The 20145-nt window shown below is 35.8% G+C and overlaps 1 protein-coding gene and 1 pseudogene across 10 annotated transcripts in view; one reads left to right on the forward strand and one right to left on the reverse strand.

Annotated features, from left to right (window-relative positions):
* Positions 1-6308: 6308 nt before the first annotated feature.
* The window catches only part of DNAI4 (dynein axonemal intermediate chain 4), a 98529-nt gene continuing 84692 nt past the window's right edge, over positions 6309-20145 (reverse strand). For all 10 annotated transcript variants that reach the window (XM_086390429.1, XM_086390434.1, XM_086390431.1 and 7 more), the window contains 3 exons: positions 19662-19888; positions 17509-17665; positions 6309-6496 (listed from right to left, as the gene is read on the reverse strand). In XM_086390429.1, coding sequence (XP_086246555.1) covers positions 6434-6496; positions 17509-17665; positions 19662-19888 — 447 coding nt within the window. In that variant the 3' untranslated portion in view covers positions 6309-6433. The remainder of the gene's footprint in view (positions 6497-17508; positions 17666-19661; positions 19889-20145) is intronic.
* On the forward strand, positions 16594-16713 carry LOC147375556 (small nucleolar RNA SNORA70; annotated as a pseudogene).

The following is a 20145-nucleotide window of genomic DNA, read 5'->3' on the forward strand; positions in this document are numbered from 1 at the left end:
TCCATTTTAGTTTGCTGATTCCTAAAATGTTGACATTCACTCTTGCCATCTCCTGTTTGACCACTTCCAATTTCCCTTGATTCATGGACCTAACATTCCAGGTTTCTATGCAATATTGTTCTTTACAGCATTGGACTTTGCTACCATCCTCAGACATATCCACAACTGGGTGTTGTTTTTGCTTTGGTTCCGTCTCTTTATTCTTTCTGGAGTAATTTCTCCACTGATATCCAGTAGCATATTGGGCACTTACCGACCTGGGGAGTTCATCTTTCAGTGTCCTATCTTTTTGCATTTTCATATTTTTCATGGTGTTCTTAAGGTAAGAATACTGGTTTGCCATTTCCTTCTCAGTGGACCACATTTTGTCACACTTCTAATCTATACTTCCATTTAGATTACAGCAATGGCTTCTCACTTGGCCTCACATCCTTCATCAATCCCTTCTCTATACTGCTGCCAGAACACATGATGATTACCAACATTGAAGATTCTTCTATGATTTCCTGTTTTCCTCAGTAAAAAGTAAAAATTTCTTTCACATGGCCTGCAAGACTTTTTTATGATCTGGCAGTACTCATATAGGTCTTTGATACCCTGAAACTGTAAATGGTCCATCTATAGCAAATATCTGAGTTTTTGGAAAAGTTTGTGTTCTCTGCCTTTCTAGGCCTTTCACATACTATTTTCTTCATTTAAAACTCCTTCTACTCCCCTCTTTAAAACTCGTTAACTGCTACTCTACAAGTATCTGTAGAACCAATATTGAAATACCATTTATCTAGATAACTGTGCATAATCTTAAGGATAAAATTTTACCATTCATTTTAGTGATTTTTAAAATGCCCTATCAGTGAGAATTAAGTGAGCAGCTAAAAATATTTTTATTAGTAATCTCAGAAACAGTAATATATAATGCTTAATTTGTATTGACAGAGAATTTTTATTCTTTTTACGTTTGCATTGTTATTTTGGGCTTTTAGAAATTGTTAAAGCAATCATCAGAATATGTGTAATAATTTAGAAACTTCACTAAAACTATTATTGAGTTATGACAAAAGGTCTCTAAAGTGTCCTGGGATCATTTGTTCTTCCTGGTATAATGACATCATATCTTTTAACAGCTGGTTTATCCAAAGAACATACAGACAAGGAGAGAGTACATTTTTCATGAGACATTACCGATGCTACCTGAATGTCTCATCAATTTAAAATAAAAAAGCAGTGCTCATTTTATAAGATTCATAACCATGTTTTTAAAGGTTCCAATTTAGTGAGCATGTTCTGCTTTCTATTTAACCCAGAACTAGTTTCATGTAAATTGTTAGCCTTTTAGTTTTATCACCAACTGGGTAAGCCAACCTAAGCAAATCAAGACAAATAGCCTAGTAAATGTTCTATGGATCTGAGGGTGGATTTGAACATTGTACTATATCCTGAACAAACAAGACATGAAGCCCAGATGTTGTATTAAGGAACAAATGAGGTCATAAGCACAATCTGTATTTCCCGCAGGAAGAGTTGGGCCTTGGCAAGGACCTAGCCAGCTGCTAAGAGCAAAGAGGTTCTCAGACAAGAAGTGGGGATGTGGTCTGGGATCATCGAAGTGAGAACGACTATTTCTGAGGACCAACTTCACACCAGGTATCTTGCTAAGTGCTTTATGCTGAAGGAAAACTGCTCCAAATTGTCAGCAGAATACAATCTCACAAGAAGCAGCAGCAATGCTCACCCAAAGAAAGTGATCATAGATTTGTTTATACCTTTTGTCTTAAGGGAGAAGATGCATTTTATCTTGTTGTAGACAAAAAAGACCTTTGATCTATGTTTAGCAGCTTTCAAGGCTCATTTTATAAGTTTTCCACCATTAAAATGTTTTTACCCTCTGTGATATTGAGACATTTTGTTAGGATGTTGAAGAAGTCATATTTAAGATATTAGATCATGTTATAATATAGGGAAAGCATGGCCAACACTTCTTACATTCATGTGATAATTCATTTACTCAGCAAATATTTGTGGTAATAATTTCCCTGTGGAGGTGCTGTTCTAGGTGTTGAACATACGGAAGTGAGCAAAACATAGTTCCTGCTCTCAAGGAGCTTACAGTCTAGAGAGGAGGCAGACACTATGCAAATGACCACAGAAATATTTAGCACAGCAGGTATGAATCTCAATTCAGAAATTCAGGAATCCAAGGAAAATATTTTCTATAATTCAGTTTCTAACTTCAAGTCTTCATTTCACTCACCTGGCAGAAATAAACAACACACCGAAAAAAGTTAATGTTAGTATCTCTCAGAGTTGGTTTTATTCCATTTCCAGGGCATAATTCTAGCATCTTACTCTATGCCAAGGCCCGTCTATCATCAAAGTGCTGCTTCTTGCTGGGTCATTAATCATCCTCTGTTGCTGGTTTTTCAGTTCCAGTGCTTCTTTGCTGTTTCTGCACATCATTCATCCCATGGAGAATGGTTTTTCAAGGTTGCCTACGGTCCCTCCTAGATCTTACTACTTCCTGAACAGTACTTTTCAGAAGTAGAACATTGGCCCCTGCTGCTTTATGAATCCACAGGTCTCTCTCTTTTCTTCATTCCCCTCCCTCTCCAGCCCTGAACATTCCCCTTCACATTAAAGATATTTGGAGCAAATTTAGCCTGGCTGGGTGGCAGGTCCTATAGGAGGGCACCCCAAAGTGCCCTCCTGAGAATATGAGGTATGAACTGAGATCTGAAGTGTGAGTGAAGAGCTAACACATTGAAGAGGAGTGAGGAGCGAGGAGAGTGCTTCCAGCAAAAGGGGTCCATATGGCAAGATCTAATGACAGGGGATAAAAACTGAGAAAAACTGCTTTATTATTTGGAGATAAAACCTTAATTATAGAAGAATACATACTGTTTTATGTTTTGGTGTATAAGACCTCAGAAAAACCATATAGGCATGAACCACTGACTACACAATAGTGGAAAATGTACAAGAGCTGTTCAAAGCTTTAGGTTTAAGTTCAAGTCTCTAAGTGAAGCTCAAGTTGCCAGATATATGGTCTTTGGCAAATGATATCATCTCTTTAAGCCTTAATTATATCATCTGGAGGGCTTTCTAGGTGGCTCAGCAGAGAAGAATCCACCTGCCAATGCAGGAGACACAGTAGACAGGGTTTGATCCTTGGGTAAGGAAGATCCCCTGGAGGAGGAAATGGCAACCCACTCCAGTATTCTTGCCTGAAAATCCCATGGACAGAGGAGCCTCGCAGGCTACAGTCCACAGGGTCTCAGAGTCAGACATGACTGCGTGACTGAGCATGCATGCACATATCATCTGGAAAATAAAGATTATGAAAATAATACAACTTCTTGTTCCACCTGTCTCATAGGATCACTGTAAGGGTATAATGTGACAATGGACTTGAAGTTGTTTTGCAAAATGCAAAGAACTTTAACATGCACATTGTTACTAGCCTGTTGATAGCAATCTATTCACAGTAGGGTGCAACATTTTGAGAGACTCCTACTGGGACAAAATAGCAAATACTAGTGTTTTATCTCTCATTTATAATTGTAAGTAACTACATAGAGGTAGGGTGCTAGAGAAGGAAATGGCAACCCACTCCAGTGTTCTTGCCTGGAGAATCCCAGGAACGGGGAAGCCTGGTGGGCTGCTGTCTCTGGGGTTGCACAGAGTCAGACACGACTGAAGCGACTTAGCAGCAGCAGGGTGCTAGAGAAGACTCTTGAGAATCCCTTGGACAGCAGGGAGATTACACTAGTCAATCTTAAAGGAAATCAACCCTGAATATTCATTGGAAGAACTGATGCTGAAGCTGAAACTCCAATACTTTGGCCACCTAATGTGAAGAGCCGACTCATTGGAAACAACTTTGATGCTGGAAAGATTGAAGGCAGGAGGAGAAGGGGATGACAGAGAATGAAATGGTTGGATGGCATCACCAACTCAATGGACATGAATTTGAGCAAGCTCCAGGAGATGGTGAAGGACAAGAAAGCCTGGCATGCTGCAGCCCATGGGATCACAAAGAGTTGGCTGTGACTGAACGACTGAACATCACTACCAACACCACCACCACAGAGATGAACCTAATGAACATACTAAGTATGATGTACAACTATATACTAGCAAATACAATCTTCCTTTCTTCCCTACTCAAGTTGGAAGAGCAGCTAACAATTTACTCTCAGAACTCTCAGTAAGTTCTTCATGGCACATGCCTATAGAGAATGACCAAATGAAATGATGAATACCTAGCACAAAAGCCTAAAGTTAGCCCAGTCACCACTCCTTCCTTAGGCCCTTAAACTAGGATAAAATGAGTTGGCTAACAATTCTTAAAATTTTATGGTAAACTCTACAATATATCAGGAAGTGCAAATTAAAACAATAATGAGGTATCACTACACATCTACTAGAATGGCCAATATTTGGACCATGATGATAGCAAAACTGGCAAGAATATGGAGCAATAGGAACTCTCATAAATTGCTGGTGGGAATGAAAAATGGTATAACCACTTTGGAAGACAGTTCAGGGCTTTGTTTTTTTACAAAACTAAATACACTCTTACCATATGATCCAGAAATTGTACTCCTTGGTATTTTCTCAAAGGAGCTGAAAACTTATTCTACATAAAAACTTGTGCATGGATGTTTATGGCAACTTTAATCATAACTGCCAAATTTTTAAAGCAACCAAAACGTCTTTCAGTTGGTGAATGACAAACTGTGGTACATTCAGACATTGGATATTATTCAGCCCTAAAAAGGAATGAACTATAAAGCCATCAGCAGACATAGAAAAACCTTAAATTCATATTATTACATGAAAGAAGTCAATCTGAAAAGGCTATGTATTGTATGATTTAATACAATGGAATAGATTCAGTTCAGGATCAGTTGCCTAGGATCCAAGAAGAATAAAATGGCTTTGCTTTTCATTTAGGCCTGATGAGCAATGAGAATAGAATATGTGAAAGTTTTCTAAAATATAAAATAAAAAGAGACACATTTTTTCAATTACATTTTTATTTTGTTATACAAAGTTTTATGGAAAGTCCAAACCTTAAAAAAAAAGACAAGAATTAATGACTTAAACCAGTAGAAAATTTATAATTTATAAATCCTAATAACCTGAACATTTATAATCCTTATAACCTTATCTAAGCTTTCAGTCCACCTAAAAATTGCCTTTCTTTGTCTAAAGGATGGCTCCAAAGAAATGAAGATTGTGAATGGATACTCGTAAAAGGTAATTCCCACTGTTGCACTGATTCCATCCTGTTTTTAATATATATTACTTTTCAGACAGTTTAGTGACTTTCAAGTGCCTTATGCTCTCCTCTCCACTTAGAATGCTTTATAGAACGGGCTGTACTGCCCTATGGTCTCAGTTTACAAACACCAGGACTTTTTAAAACAAACAGCTTGGGACTTTCATGGTGGTCCAGTGGCTAAGACTCTGCGCTCCCAATGCAGGGGGCCTGGGTTCGATCCCTGGACAAGGAGCTAGATCCCACATGCAGCAACTAAGACCCAGTGCAGCCAAATTAAAATAAATAAATGATTTTTAAAATTTTGAGAAAAAAAATAAAACAAACAGCAAGGAACACACTGTTGCGATCTATATTTGAAGGAGTTGCTGCCTCCCACTCCTATTTCTATAAGGTTGCTATAGAACTGTTCACAAAATAACATCCCAATGGAAACTATAGATCAGGGACTCTCTATATTTTATCTGGGCCTACTTAAGTCTGGGCTTAAAACCCAGAGCAGATTCTGAAGGATGCAGAGAAGAATGCCCTGATGTATCCCAGACTAATTCTTATCTCTGAATTGGGAGTGTGATGCTTGCTGGCCAAACAATGCAATTCTGACATTGGCTGTCATGTCTTTTGCTAGTCAAATAGTCTAACTCAGTTCTATAGCTGTACCTCTCAGATCTAAGAGTATAAAGTTCTTATTTAAAATTGGGTATGAATATCCAATATTCTCATAATGCTAACAGCCGCATAATTTATAAACACTGGAAAACAGAGTTTGGAAAGCAGAAATTTAAAAGTGTGTGGACCTTTTGTCTTAATAAAGATTCTGTTTTAAGTAATCCTAATACTTTACAAGCTTTGCTTCTAAAGGAATAACAATTTCTAACCTATTTGTATATTTTATAAGTACATATTTGTACTTATAATGTCCTTGGAATATGATGAAGAAAAAGAATAGAAATAAATTTCAAAAATTAAGAAAAATACAGTGAAACTCTTACAGTTAGCTCAAATAATAAAACTAATCACATTTATCTGAAGTAAAAGTTCATAAATTTATATTAAATTTAGATGGAGGTTATACATCAAGTAGTGTTTTCTAGAATCAAAATCCCAGCTTACTTCATACAAACCAGATATTGGTTATTAAACATTGTTCTACTACTGATGATGAATTATGCTTTGACTTGACTTGGGCCCAAGCAAAGACACTATTACATCTCCCTGAAAAGAAAAAAAGTTACACAATTAAAATGCAATAAAATACAAATTAAGAGGTAAAGTAGTGTTTAAAATGCCATTTAAAATTTATAAGCTAGTGATATACATATAAAAAGCATCCGGTAGGACTATAAAAGGAAACAAACCAAGTTAAATTTAAATAATAACATTTACTTCCTAGTATGAATTTGCTCTTTCCTTTGAGAGGCTCTCTTAATGAAGTTTGATAAACAATTTTATAAGGATTCAGTAAAGGGACAATTTTGGCAGCTCTTGTTTAGCTTTAATGCTTAATCCTCTGTTTTTTCATCCGTAAAATCACTTTTAGTCTTAATGGTATCTTAAGCTCTTTGTTGATCTGTAGTGTTTCATTAAAGAGAGTAAAACATCTGAATTTCTGTGTGGATTGGTATTTCATTTAATAATAATGATCTTTGTATCAAAGGGGTAAATGAAACCAAAGACGGGAGGTGAGTTTTCAAGAAAGACACAGTAAAAAGATGGGAACTTGAAGCAGAAGGCTAGGATTTTCTCTATCACATAGAAAAGTTGATCCTGAAGAAATCACTGATATCTGGGAATCTTAGTTTCTTTAAATGCATAATGAAAATATTAACATCCAGTTCCAAAGATTGTTGTAAGAGATGATTGAGCTAATGTCGTTGAAGGTGTTTTATAAACTGCAAAGAGTTATAAGCACCATGGATAATGTCATGTAAGTCAATTCCTATCTTTTATCTTATACTATCCTCTCTTCAGCACCTCCCTATCCTTTTAAGCTCTGACACACCAAATCAATTGCTAAACTGGAGAGGGTGGGACAAACTGAGAGAGTAGCACTGATATATATACAATGCATGCATGCTGTGCACGCCTTCATACTAAGCCATTTCAGTAGTGTCTGAATCCTTATGATCCCATGGACTGTAGCCTTCCAGGTTCCTCTGTCCATGGGATTCTCCAGGCAAGAATACTGGAGTGGTTTGCCATGCCCTCCTCCTGGGGATCTTCCCAACCCAGGGATAGAACCCACGTCTCTTATACCTCTTGCATTGGCAGGCAAGTTCTTTACCATTGACCCACAAGGGAAGTCCACAATATATACATACCATTGTGGCTCAGCTGGTAAAGAATCTGTCTGCAATGAGGGAGACCTGGGTTCGATCCCTGGGTTGGGAAGATCCCAAGGATAAGGGAAAGGCTACTCACTCCAGTATTTGGCCTGGTTGGGAAGATCCCATGGAGAAGGGAAAGGCTACCCACTCCAGTATTTTGGCCGACTCTATACAAAAAGTCGACGTGACTGAGCGACTTTCATACACTTGACTATCACACTATATATACAATATCATGTATAAAATAGATAGCTAGTGGAAAGCTGCTGTATTACACAGGGAGCTCAGCTTGGGGCTCTGTGAGGGGTAAGATGGGGGGTGGGAGGGAGGCTCAAACCTACCTAGATCTAGTTCAGTCTCTCACTTGGGCAGATTAGTAGATCATTACTATAGCTTGTTCACAGTTTTATTTTAGTGCCTAAAACAGACCCTGTCACATAACACATGCTCAGTAAATATTTATTGCATGAATGGTCTATCTTTTCTGCCTTCAATGTCTCTCAACATTAATTTATATATATATATATATATATATATATATACACACACACACATATATATACATACATACACACCCGTGTGTGTATGTATGTGAATGTGTTTGTATTTTTGAAGATTTCACTTCTCTTTTTGTTTTTCTCTTAATTTGGGGGAAAAAATGTACATTCAAAAATATTGAGGAAAAGATGCAAGCATTAGCATACTGAAACATAAGAACAGAAACAGTATTTAGGAGTGATTCTCTACAGGCTGCTTCCAGAAAAGGAGTTGGTTCATGCCACTGAAATTGGCTTCTGCCAAGTGCTTAAGCCATAATTCTGTTCAATGCAAGACTTAGGCCCCCAGCAACCAAGCCCCAGTGCACCAAGAGAGGAGCTGGTGCTTCAAACAACAGTAAATGCTAATGTGGTGGTAAGTCCTGTTAACATCCAGCTACATCTTAAACTTGTAACTGAAAGATTTGGACCCCAAGCTCCTGTTCATGTCAGGCACCAGGCTGATGCACCACCATGAACATGAGCTCTGAGTCAGTAGGATAGGGCTAGAGCCAGTGTCCCGCCATGTCCTATCACAATGATATTCTGACCCTTGGTCACATTGGGAGGGTCCAGAGTTTCAGAAAATTATGTCACTTAAAACCTCCACAGCCCTTTCTCCTTCTGTGCAAGGCCAGAGAAAGTGATGGGCAATGAGAAGATGAGCAGGTGTTGTGGTCCTAAAGTTGCTATTGATCCTTTCTCCATGGGTTTCCCTCAATGAACCCTGTTCCAGTACACTCGATGCATGGGCTGTCTGGTACTTAGCCTTTGTGAACTACATATTTCCCCTAAATCAACAAATGTCATCTTTGCCTTGAATATTTTTTAGTAAAATAAATAAAACTTTACTGATGAAGTTCTCTTTGTACTCCTCTCCAATTCTATTCTTCCTTCACCTTTCATTTCCCAGAGGCAGCCTTTATCATAAATTTGGCGTCCATATTTCCTGTATGATGAAATCATATGACTTGCAAAATTTTGATTAACTCTTGGTTAAAATTAACAGAGAAATTGTAGGTCATAATGTTACATGGTAAGATATCTTTATGGGAAATAATGGTTTGACATTAATTACTTTGAGACTTTAAATTACTATTATGATTGCAATTCTTCACTGAAAAGCTAAGGAGGAAGTGTACCAGTTAAGCTTGTGGTCAGTTATAATTAACATAAAATCTGATTAGTGATTCTTTGTTTAATTTCTCAGAAATATAACCTCTTGAACCTTTAAAATTCAATGGCCAAAAAGAATGAAAAACTTATTTGTATTAGGAAACTGTATTTATTTACTAAGGTATGAAATATATTTGTTAAAAGAAAACTTTTGCTTACCAGCATTGAAATCATTCACATACACACCCCTTCCCCACCACACACACACACAAACACACACACACACACACTCGTTTTTTGAAAACATTCAGACTCTCTGATCTTAGCCTTCTGCTTACAGAGTATGCTGCTCAAAATAAAAGATGTCTCTAACTGATTCAAATCAAAACACAAAAATGAAAATTTTCTTTCACTTTCTAGTCTATATTCTTTTCTTTTACTAACTATAAATATAACAAGTAAAGGACATAATTTTGAGTTGTGTGTCTAAGTAATATTACATAAATCATAACATATTGTATTTACCTTCTGACAATTTGCTTTTGTCATGCAACACTATGTTTTTTAAGATTTGTTCAAAATTTGTCAAATTGACATATTGAAATATATATCAAACTTCTGTATTATAGTCATTTATGTGATTATGCCATATTTTATTTATCCAATATCCCACTGATGTTCATTTAGATTGATTCCAATTTATCAATATAGAAACAAGGCTGTTATGAGTGTTCTTTTCTCATTAGCACATCTTTCAGACCACTACCAAGAAATTGAACAAAGCCCTAGGAGATATACAGAATCCAAACAAATGTCATTTAAACATCTAGAACAATTATAGTTCTACAAGATAGGAAAACTGTTGTAATTTAGAATTAATGACACAGTCAGTAAATGAATTGAAATGAATCAAGATGCAGCAACACAGAGTTGCAGACTTCCAAGAAAACATGTGATATGCAGGTAATATATAACCAGACTTGAAGAGAATGGGCTTTGAGACACCTCCATGTGGAGGGTGTTGACAAAACACTAAAACAGGGCTCAGCATGTAGCCAAGGTAGTCGGGAAAATGCCCTTGAACATCTACTATCAATATGCATCTAGGCCAGTTGAGAAAATAATCTTCAAACCACTTGGGATGTTTCACTCATTTCTTTATTGGGAAAACATGTTTGCCCTGAGAAGAATAAAAACTGAGTATAGACACAATGCAGCAAATTAAACAGGTAATTATAATATTTTTGGATTAAAGCATTTGTACATGCTTGGTATTTTAAATATTCATTATATATAAAAGGATTTGTCATATTTGATTATCTAACAAATAAGTTAGTGATTCTAATGAAAATTACCTATAATGTAATTAGGTAATTGATTTAGACTTGTAATCATAGATTGAAATATTATTAATTTGTAAAAAGCATTGGAACATTTAGGAAAATTTAAGATTAAGCATATTCAATATTTTAAACTTATTATATTAATAGGAATTTCTTAAGTATCTGAGATTTGTTTGCCCTAAGACAATTGAAGTATTTAAAATCCAATATATTAAATTTATAAATGTAATTTAAAAGATTCAAAGAAACTTAATTTTTACAAAAACTCACTTAAAAGTATTTATTAAGCTTTCCTAGACTTAGAATAATAAAATATATAATCTAAGACTTTAAGGTGAACTAAGACTAAATTTTTTTTAAATTTTGTAATGTGAATGTTTTAAGTGAACCTGAACTGAGTTATCATCTCTGTCTGAAAGAAACATTAAAAAAAACTCATATTGCCACCTTATATATCTGCCTTAGTACATATGTGCAAGAGGATCTCATGGTATCACTGGCTTACATGATATCTGAATTTTCAGTTTTATTGAATTGCTCTCCAAAGAGGTCATGCTAATTCATATTCCCATGATCCCTGCATAAGAATTCCTAGTTCTCTACAACTCTGCTAACGCTTGATATTAACTAATATTTTAATTTTGGTAAACTTGATCAATAGGAACTGATATCTTGCAAAATTTTAATTGCACATTTCCTCATTATTCATGAGAATGAATGTAGCTTTTGAAGTTTATTCGATAATTTAGTTTCCTCTACTCTGAGTTAATCAGAGAAGGCAATGGCACCCCACTCCAGTACTCTTGCCTGGAAAATCCCATGGATGGAGGAGCCTGGAAGGCTGCAGTCCATGGGGTCTCTAAGAGTCAGACACGACTGAGCAACTTCACTTTCACTTTTCACTTTCATGCATTGGAGAAGGAAATGGCAACCCACTCTAGTGTTCTTGCCTGGAGAATCTCAGGGACAGGGGAGCCTGGTGGGCTGCTGTCTGTGGGGTCACACAGAGTCGGACACGACTGAAGCGACTTAGCATAGCATAGCATACTCTGAGTTAACATTTTATATGCTGCCCATTTAAAAAATTGAGTGATTCTTATTGTTTTGTAGGAGTTTTTACATACACTGGATATTAAATGTCTTCCATATATCTTGGAAATTTCTTATTCCAATCAGTTGTTTTTAACTTGGAATGTGAAATCCTGGACAGAAAATATGAATTTTGACAAAATAATTATACAAAAAATAATTGAGATTTATAGAGAGTTTACTATGTGCCAGTAACAGTTCTAACCACTGCTGCTGCTAAGTCACTTCAGTCGTGTCCGACTCTGTGCGACCCTGTAGACGGCAGCCCACCAGGCTCCCCCGTCCTTGGGATTCTCCAGGCAAGAACACTGGAGTGGGTTGCATTTCCTTCTCCAATGCATGAAAGTGAAAAGTGAAAGTGAAGTCGCTCATTTGTGTCTGATTCTTAGCGACCCCATGGACTGAAGCCTGCCAGGCTCCTTTGTCCATGGGATTTTCCAGGCAAGAGTACTGGAGTGGGTTGCCATTGTCTTCTCCTTTCTAACCACTTTGTACATATTAACTCATTCTTTTTTTTTTTTTTTTTATGTAGCAGACTTTATTAAACGTTTAAGAAAGTGTTTGGAACAAGTCTGCCTGACAGATATTAAAACAACTTGAAATATAAACACCAGGGTACCTAAAAGGCCATGCTTTCCTTTCCTTTTTATTTTTTTTAACCGTTCTCACCTTCCAGACTGAAACATTTTCATTCTTTCTAACAACCTTTGATTCTAGTGCCAATATTATACCTATTTTACAAATAAAGAAAAGGAAAAAATTTAAAAAAAATTAGATTTGGGGTGGTCATTTTTTAAAAATCTATCCTGACTTTAAATTATTAACACATTACCCTACATTTTCTTTTAGGAGTTTGTTTATTTTCCCCCATAGTCTTCAATCCATTTGCCGTTCACTATTACACAAAATGTGAGATGGGGGTTTAATTTTTTCCCCCTTTGTCACTTCTGGAATTGTAAACCTTAAATACCTTTTAGTCATCTGAATGAAAGTGAAAGTCGCTCAGTCCTGTCGGACTCTTTGTCATCCCATGGACTATTCTCCAGGCCAGAATACTGGAGTGGGTAGCCTTTCCCTTCTCCAAGGGATCTTCCCAACCCAGGGATCGAATCCAGGTCTCTGGCATTGCAGGCGAATTCTTTATCAGCTGAGCCACAAGAAAAGCCCAAGAATACTGGAGTGGGTTATCCCTCCTCCAGCAGATCTTCCAGACCCAGGAATTGAACCAGAATTGGACCTCGGTCCCCTACATTGCAGGCGGATTCTTTACCAACAGAGCTATCAGAGAAGCCCTGGTAATCTATATAATAAAGATCAAATTCCTTAACTTGGCAGTCGTACATTTTCTGGTCCTAAATGGCCTGACTGGTCCTTTTGTTGCTCTTTTCTCAAGCGATCTCTTTACCAGTCAAAAAGTCTACTCACAATGTCCTTAAAATGCCAAGTTCAGTTCATTTCAGTCGCTCAGTCCTGTCCAACTCCTTGCGACCTCATGCATCATGGATGGCAGCATGCCAAGGACCTCTTCAATTCTATATTTTTGTTCAAGCCTTTCTCTCAGTCTAGAATAACAGTTCTACTCTCTTGTCTACAGGAAAAATCCTGATCCTCTAAAACATTGTTGAAATTCAGTCTCCTGTGTGAAAGCCTTCCCCAGAGCATTCTTATTTTTTTTTTCTTCTTCCTATTCTCCTTTCAAAAGTCAACTATTTTCCTGCTCTGTGTTCCTATGGGAGTTTGTTTATTATTTTGTTATTACCCAATTGTGTTTCTTAAGCACACATTGTGGTGTCTTTCTTAGAAACCATATGTCTTTTGTCTGTAGGTTTGTTCATTCACACATCTATTCAACATTTGCTGAATGTCTATTATGTGCTAGTGCTATGCTAGATACTTGAATATAAAAGTTTCAAACAGCTCAAATTAGTAAGATGTGTATACAAAATATCATAATTTATATTGACAAATTATTGTAGCATTTGATCGGTACTAGATAAAAATACATGTGATGAAAAGAATCGACATGCTAATGCTTACAGATTTCCCTCCAACCACTACACCAACATATACTAATAAAAATTTTGAAAAAATTCAAGCCCCCCTTCCCTACTGCCCCCAGTTCAGAGCTTGTGGACAAGTTCTTAGCACTGAAAGAATTACAGAGACAAAAAAGGATGGATTCAGGCCTTGAGTTTATATTTAGGATTTGAGAGCTATGGGTGGAAGAAGCAAAAGGAATACTATGAACTATATATTTGGATTCATTTTAATGTTTCTTTGAAATACTTAAATAAATAGAATTCTCTTTTAATTTCTTTTGGCTGTTGAGCTGTATATCTTAAACAAGGTTCACTATGAGCACAAACATCCCCATCCTGTTAAAATATCTTGTACTCAATGTGTAAGAAAATGAAAATATTAAAATAGTTTATATCTTGGAAAAAATAAGGCATTAGAGATGCATTCCTCAGAGCACACTCAAACTATTTTGTAGGGAGACCAATGCATTTATACAATTACTTGATGTACTATAATGACTTGTAAAACAGACAAATATAAGACTAAAATTCCCTTATGATCCTACCTTTAAGAAACAATGCTTCTAATATGTGATTTTTTTTCTCTAGCTTTTCAATGCGTATTTATTCAAAAGCATTTATTGATAACTACTATAAGCCTGGCTGCCGTCTATGGGGTCGCACAGAGTCGGACATGACTAAAGCGACTTAGCAGCAGCATAAGCCTGACACTGTACTAAGACGTAGCCCAGAACAATAGAGACAAATTCAGTGTTTATGTAGAGCTTATAATCTAGCTGTGGGAGATGGGAAATTAACAAAATCAATCAATCAAAACTCCAGTATCCTTCCCTGGGAAATTCCATGGACAGAGGAGCCTTGCGGTCTACAGTCCCTGGGGTGTCAAAGAGCAGGACACCACCGAGTGACTGAGCGCACGCGTGCACACACACACATACACACACACACAAAGACCAGTGTTATTAAGAAAATTAGTCATGGAAGAGTATTGAATAGGGAGTGTGGGGGAGAGTAGAGGCTGCAATTTTAAATAAGGTGGCCAGGGAAGACTTCACTAAGAAATTTGACATTTGAGCAAAGACTTGAAGTGAGTAGAGGATCAAACTGTGTATAAAGTCCCAAGCAAGCTAGTATGTATGTATGTAAGTAAGTATTTTCTGTCTGCTTGTTTGTTTATTTATAGTCCATATGGCTGGGGTAAAACTCCACCTCTTACATGTAACCCAAATCTAATCAGCACTTCTGACTTGCCTACTCATATTTCCCTCTGGTTGGATATTTAGATGGTTCCTTTTCCTTTTTTTTTTCTTTCCTTTTCTTTTTTGTCTCATCCTATCACAAAACATGCTATAATTTCTTAGATTGCCTTTATGAATATTTCTGTAAGATAGAGTTCCAAAAGTCAACAATTCTGGTTCAGATTGCCAAATTGCTCCCAAAGAACTTACACTAATTTTTATTTCAACTGTCAGTATAAGAGAGGACCTATCTTACCAAATGTCTGTCAGTAATAAGTAGTCCAATTAAAAGAATTTCTGTTAATTTGATATATGAGAATTCTATTAAATGAATGCTTTTCATTTAACTTAAATATTTTTTTGTTAATGAGGTTAAATTTTAAAATATATTTACCAGCCATATTTTGTGAATGAACTGTTCCTGACCTCACTCACCCTTCTATTGGAGTCTTAGTATTTTTTCTTATTGATTCGTGTATATTTTTAATATTGTTAACATGTTGATATATTCATGGTAATATTTACTAGATCATTCCTTAAACTAGAAATCTAAACATAAACAGAAAAAAACTGAAAAGCTATCTTGAAAATAATGGACATCTATATAGTGTGTGTGTATATATATATACATGTATATAGATATATATGGAGAAGGCACTGGTGACCCACTCCAGTACTCTTGCCTGGAAAATCCCATGGGCGGAGGAGCCTGGAAGGCTGCAGTCCATGGGGTCGGGAAGAGTCGGACACGACTGAGTGACTTCACTTTCACTTTTCACTTTCATGCATTGGAGAAGGAAATGGCAACCCACTCCAGTTCTTGCCTGGAGAATCCCAGGGACGGGGGAGCCTGGTGGGCTGCCGTCTATGGGGTCACACAGAGTCGGACACGACTGAAGCAACTTGGCAGCAGCAGCATACATATATATACATGTATATATATACACACATATATATACACAATGGAATATTACCCAGAAATTTTAAGAAAGTGAAATTCTGCAATTTGCAACAATATGGATGTATTTGGAGGGTATTATGCTTAGTGAAGTAAGTCAGAGAAAGACAAATACTATATGTTTTCACATATATGGGAAATCAAAAAAGAAGATGAACGAGTGAACGTAACAACATAGAAACAAGACACAGATACAGAGAACAAATCAGTGCTTACCAGTGGGGAGAGGGGAGGAGAGAGTAGCAAGATAAGGAAAGGGGATTACGAGGTACAAATTACTAGGTATAAAATAAATAAGATACAAGGATATAATGTATAGCACAGGGAATATACCCAATATTTTATAATAACTTTAAATTAAGTATAATATATAAAAATACCAAATCACTATGTGATTTAACAGTATAAATCAAATTTACTTCAATTTAAAAAACTTTTAAACAACAAATAAGCAAAAAATATATATATAATATTAAAAATAGTGGGCATCTAGTGATGCTGGTTTACTTGTCAAAGTTTTATAACAAAGCTTTGATAGCTGAAGATCAGAGTTAGGGAAGAGGATAATGTCAAACCAGTAGAAACAAATGGCAACCTTAGGAACACCGGAAAACATCTAAAAATATTATTTCCAAAAAAATTTAAAAATAAAAATATTATTTCTTTTTGCAGCCAGTTAGGCTGGCTGTGCTCTTCCTCATAGGGCCCCAGTGTGCAATCTCTGCAAACAGCAGCCTCCTTGGCTATTGCCTGTACAGGTTGCCCTAAGGGATCTTGGAGACAACTCTTTCTACTGGACCTTCATGACTGGCATGCTGTTCTGCCTAGGCTCCAGACAGGTATGCTTGGTGCCTGGGAGCAATGGCCAGAGTCATACGGCCATCCACACCTAACAGCAGAACAATAAGCCTGTGATTGAGGCCCTCCTCAGAGCCAAGTTCAAGTTCCCTGTACACCAGACGATCCACATCTCCAAGAAGTGGGGATTTACTAAGTTTAATGCAGGTGAATGTGAAAACATGGTGGTAGAAAAGCGGCTCATTTAGATGGCTGTAGGGTCAAATATATCCCTAATCATGGCCCTCTGACAAATGGGTCCTGCACTCATGAGAGCCTTGGCGCTGCCCCTCCTTACTCATGCTTACCCATAAATTCTACTTTCTTGACAAAAATAAATAAATAAAAATATTATATCTTGTAAAAGTCTTTGAATATTTGCAGAGAACAGTCACAACCATAAACGAGGGACAGTTTTAAATTATTTCATATAATATTTATAATTATTCTGCTCAATTCATTTTGATATTTGGCAAAACTAATACAATTATGTAAAGTTTAAAAATAAAATAAAATTTAAAAAAAAAGAAAAAAAATAAAGAACAATGTTTTCATTTAACAGATAAAGACTGTGAGGCTCAAATAAAATAAGCCTACTAGGCACCATGCCACTTTGGGACTTATATATATCTTTCCACTGTGCCACACTTCAGATATTTGAGAAGTGTAAATCTCTTGTATGACACAAAACTACAGCTGAATAAAATCATGAAATGACATAAGATTTTGACTTTCAGGTCTTACCCTGTTAGAATCCAAAGTAGTGGGCATATTTTTTAATTCATATACAGCAACTTGTCCATCGCTATCTCCCACCAGAAGGCAATCTGTTTGCTTAGCAAAAAGAACAGTTGTGAACTTGATTCCAGGGTTAGCAACATTGACAATCAGAGGGTCCAAACTGTAATGAAATATCATATTTGTAAATTTAGTTATTAATATATTCTTTTTACATACAGACTAAGAAGACCCTGAGATATTTGTGATTTCATGTAACAAAAACTAAAAGCATCTTTGTGTGTTTCCAAAAGCAAAATAACTACTTCTCACCCTTTATTCAATCAAAGCTTTCATTCTTTCAATAAACTAATTTCAATGAAATAAATTATTCACAATTAAGATGTGAACTCATACTTTAAACTCCTGTGATGATTAATTTTATGCATTAATTTGGCTAAGCTGTGGTTTCCAGTTGTTTAGTCAAACACCAGTCTACACACTGATGTGAAGGTATGATATGATTAACTTAAATCAGTAGAATTTGAATAAAGCAAATTATCCTTCACAAAGTGAGTCGGCTTCATCTAATTTGTTGAAAGCCTTCAAAGAAAAGACTGAGGTCCTCGAAACTGAATAAATTTCTGCCTCTATATTGCCTTTGCACTCAAGACTGCAACATGGACTCCCCTGATGGAAATTCTGGCTTGTTACACTGTCAAGCAAACTTGGGAACTGCCAGGCCCCACAATCATATAAGCCAATATTTTTAAATCTCTCTCTCTCTTTCTCTGTCCCTTCCTCCCACCATCTCTATTTTATGGGTTCAGTTTCTCTGAGGATCCCTAGTACAACTTCTTAAATAATAAATGTCTTTTAAGGGAAGGATGTTTTGATCCAAATGAATCCCTAGACCATAAGTGAATCTGAACAATGAATCTTGTTTTAGATTCATTGAAAAATGAATCTTCTTCAATGAAGAACAAGAACCTTCTCAACTCTTACTCATCCAAAGCAATCCATTGGCATTCTTATAAAAGAAGCAGTAACTTGCATACTTCTTCTGAAGAAATTTTGCCTGGGAACTACAATTTTACTAGGAAAAAAAAAAATAAGAGATGACACTCCTTTAAGTGACCACTTTCTATGTTAGTCATCTCATAGACAAAAATATATTGCTTTGTGTTGTACTCCTTGAGTTTTTGGTTCAAATTGTTTTATAGAATGAGTCGTGAAAAAATTTTAAAGTTACTAAACTATTAATCTCTAGGAAAAAATTTGCAATTATTAATAAACCCATTGAATTTTATATCATTTATTTCAAACAAGAATGTATTTCCATGCTTCTCTTCCTTAATAACTTGCCTAAAGGTCACAATATTTTCTAATATTGAAATAATGATTGAAGAAGTAGAATCATTAAACACAATTCCAGCACTTTATAAACTTTCATATTAAAAAGGACGGTCTATGGCCCTCTAATAACTTTGATGTAACACTTAAAGAAAAAAATTTTAATTAAACTGCATGTTTCTTCAAATATGTTTTAAAAATGAGGTAAGAGAATAAGTAAATATCATAAAAAACACTTATTTTGCTCCCTTTATCTTACTAATAAAAGGTCTTCAGTTAAGAACAATTAGAAAAGTGCCTCTCTGCATTCTTCCATAAACCAGACAATGACAAAGAATTCAAGGTAGTTATGATATCCTATATCAGTCTATAAAAATTTGATGAGGGACTACCGTGGTGTTTCAGTGGCTAAGACTCCATGCTCCCAATGCAGGGGACCTGGGTTCAATCCTTGGTCAGGGAACTAGATCCCACATATCACAACTAAGTTTGCATGTCACAACTAAAAGATCTTACATGCTACAACTAACATCTGATGCAGCCAAATAAATAAATAAAATTTTTTTTTAATTGAGGAGATAGAGTAACCCATTTTCATTCAAATATTTTTAAACTATTAATACATATGATGTAGGTAATTAATATATTATCCTGGCACATCACTTTATTCATAAAGGACTCTCACAGTATGAACTATTACTTGTTTTAAAGTAACTACAGTTTTCTCTAACCAATGTCAAAACCATCAAGCATCATTTAGATGGAACTGCAATTATCTTCTACTTTTATTATCTACAATTATCTTCAAGAAAAATGTTAATATTTACGTGCTGATGTGAAGGTCCCAAATCTCCACTCTGCTCTCATTTGCAGCTGCAAATATGTAGGATGATTTTGGAGACCAGGCAATATCATAAACAACATAAGTAGTTGGATAAAAACTCAAAAATGGTTTGAGATTCTCATGTTGCCATATAATAACACCCCAATCAGCAGAACAGCTTAAGAAAACATCATGGCAAAATGGGTTCCATGCTATTTTATACACTGGTCCCTAGGATTAGAAAAATAAAATATATAGTAAGTAGTATCTAACGTCTTATACTTTAAATTTGACCAACAAACTTAAAATGCTCAGATTTCTAAAAGCTTTATACACCATGCATTAATGTGTAAGTATTATCTTAGCTAAGAATACTAGGTCAAAGTTGAATCTCTTCCCTAAATTATGGCATACAGAAGCATACAAATATAGTTGCTACAGTACTTACTAAATATTAATATATACTATAGTATTTAAAAATATTTAGG

This window comes from Bos grunniens, chromosome 3, assembly GCF_055505025.1.
Source record: "Bos grunniens cultivar Pamir isolate PY7600 chromosome 3, Bosgru_T2T1.0, whole genome shotgun sequence".
In the NCBI taxonomy this organism is placed as follows: domain Eukaryota; kingdom Metazoa; phylum Chordata; class Mammalia; order Artiodactyla; family Bovidae; genus Bos; species Bos grunniens.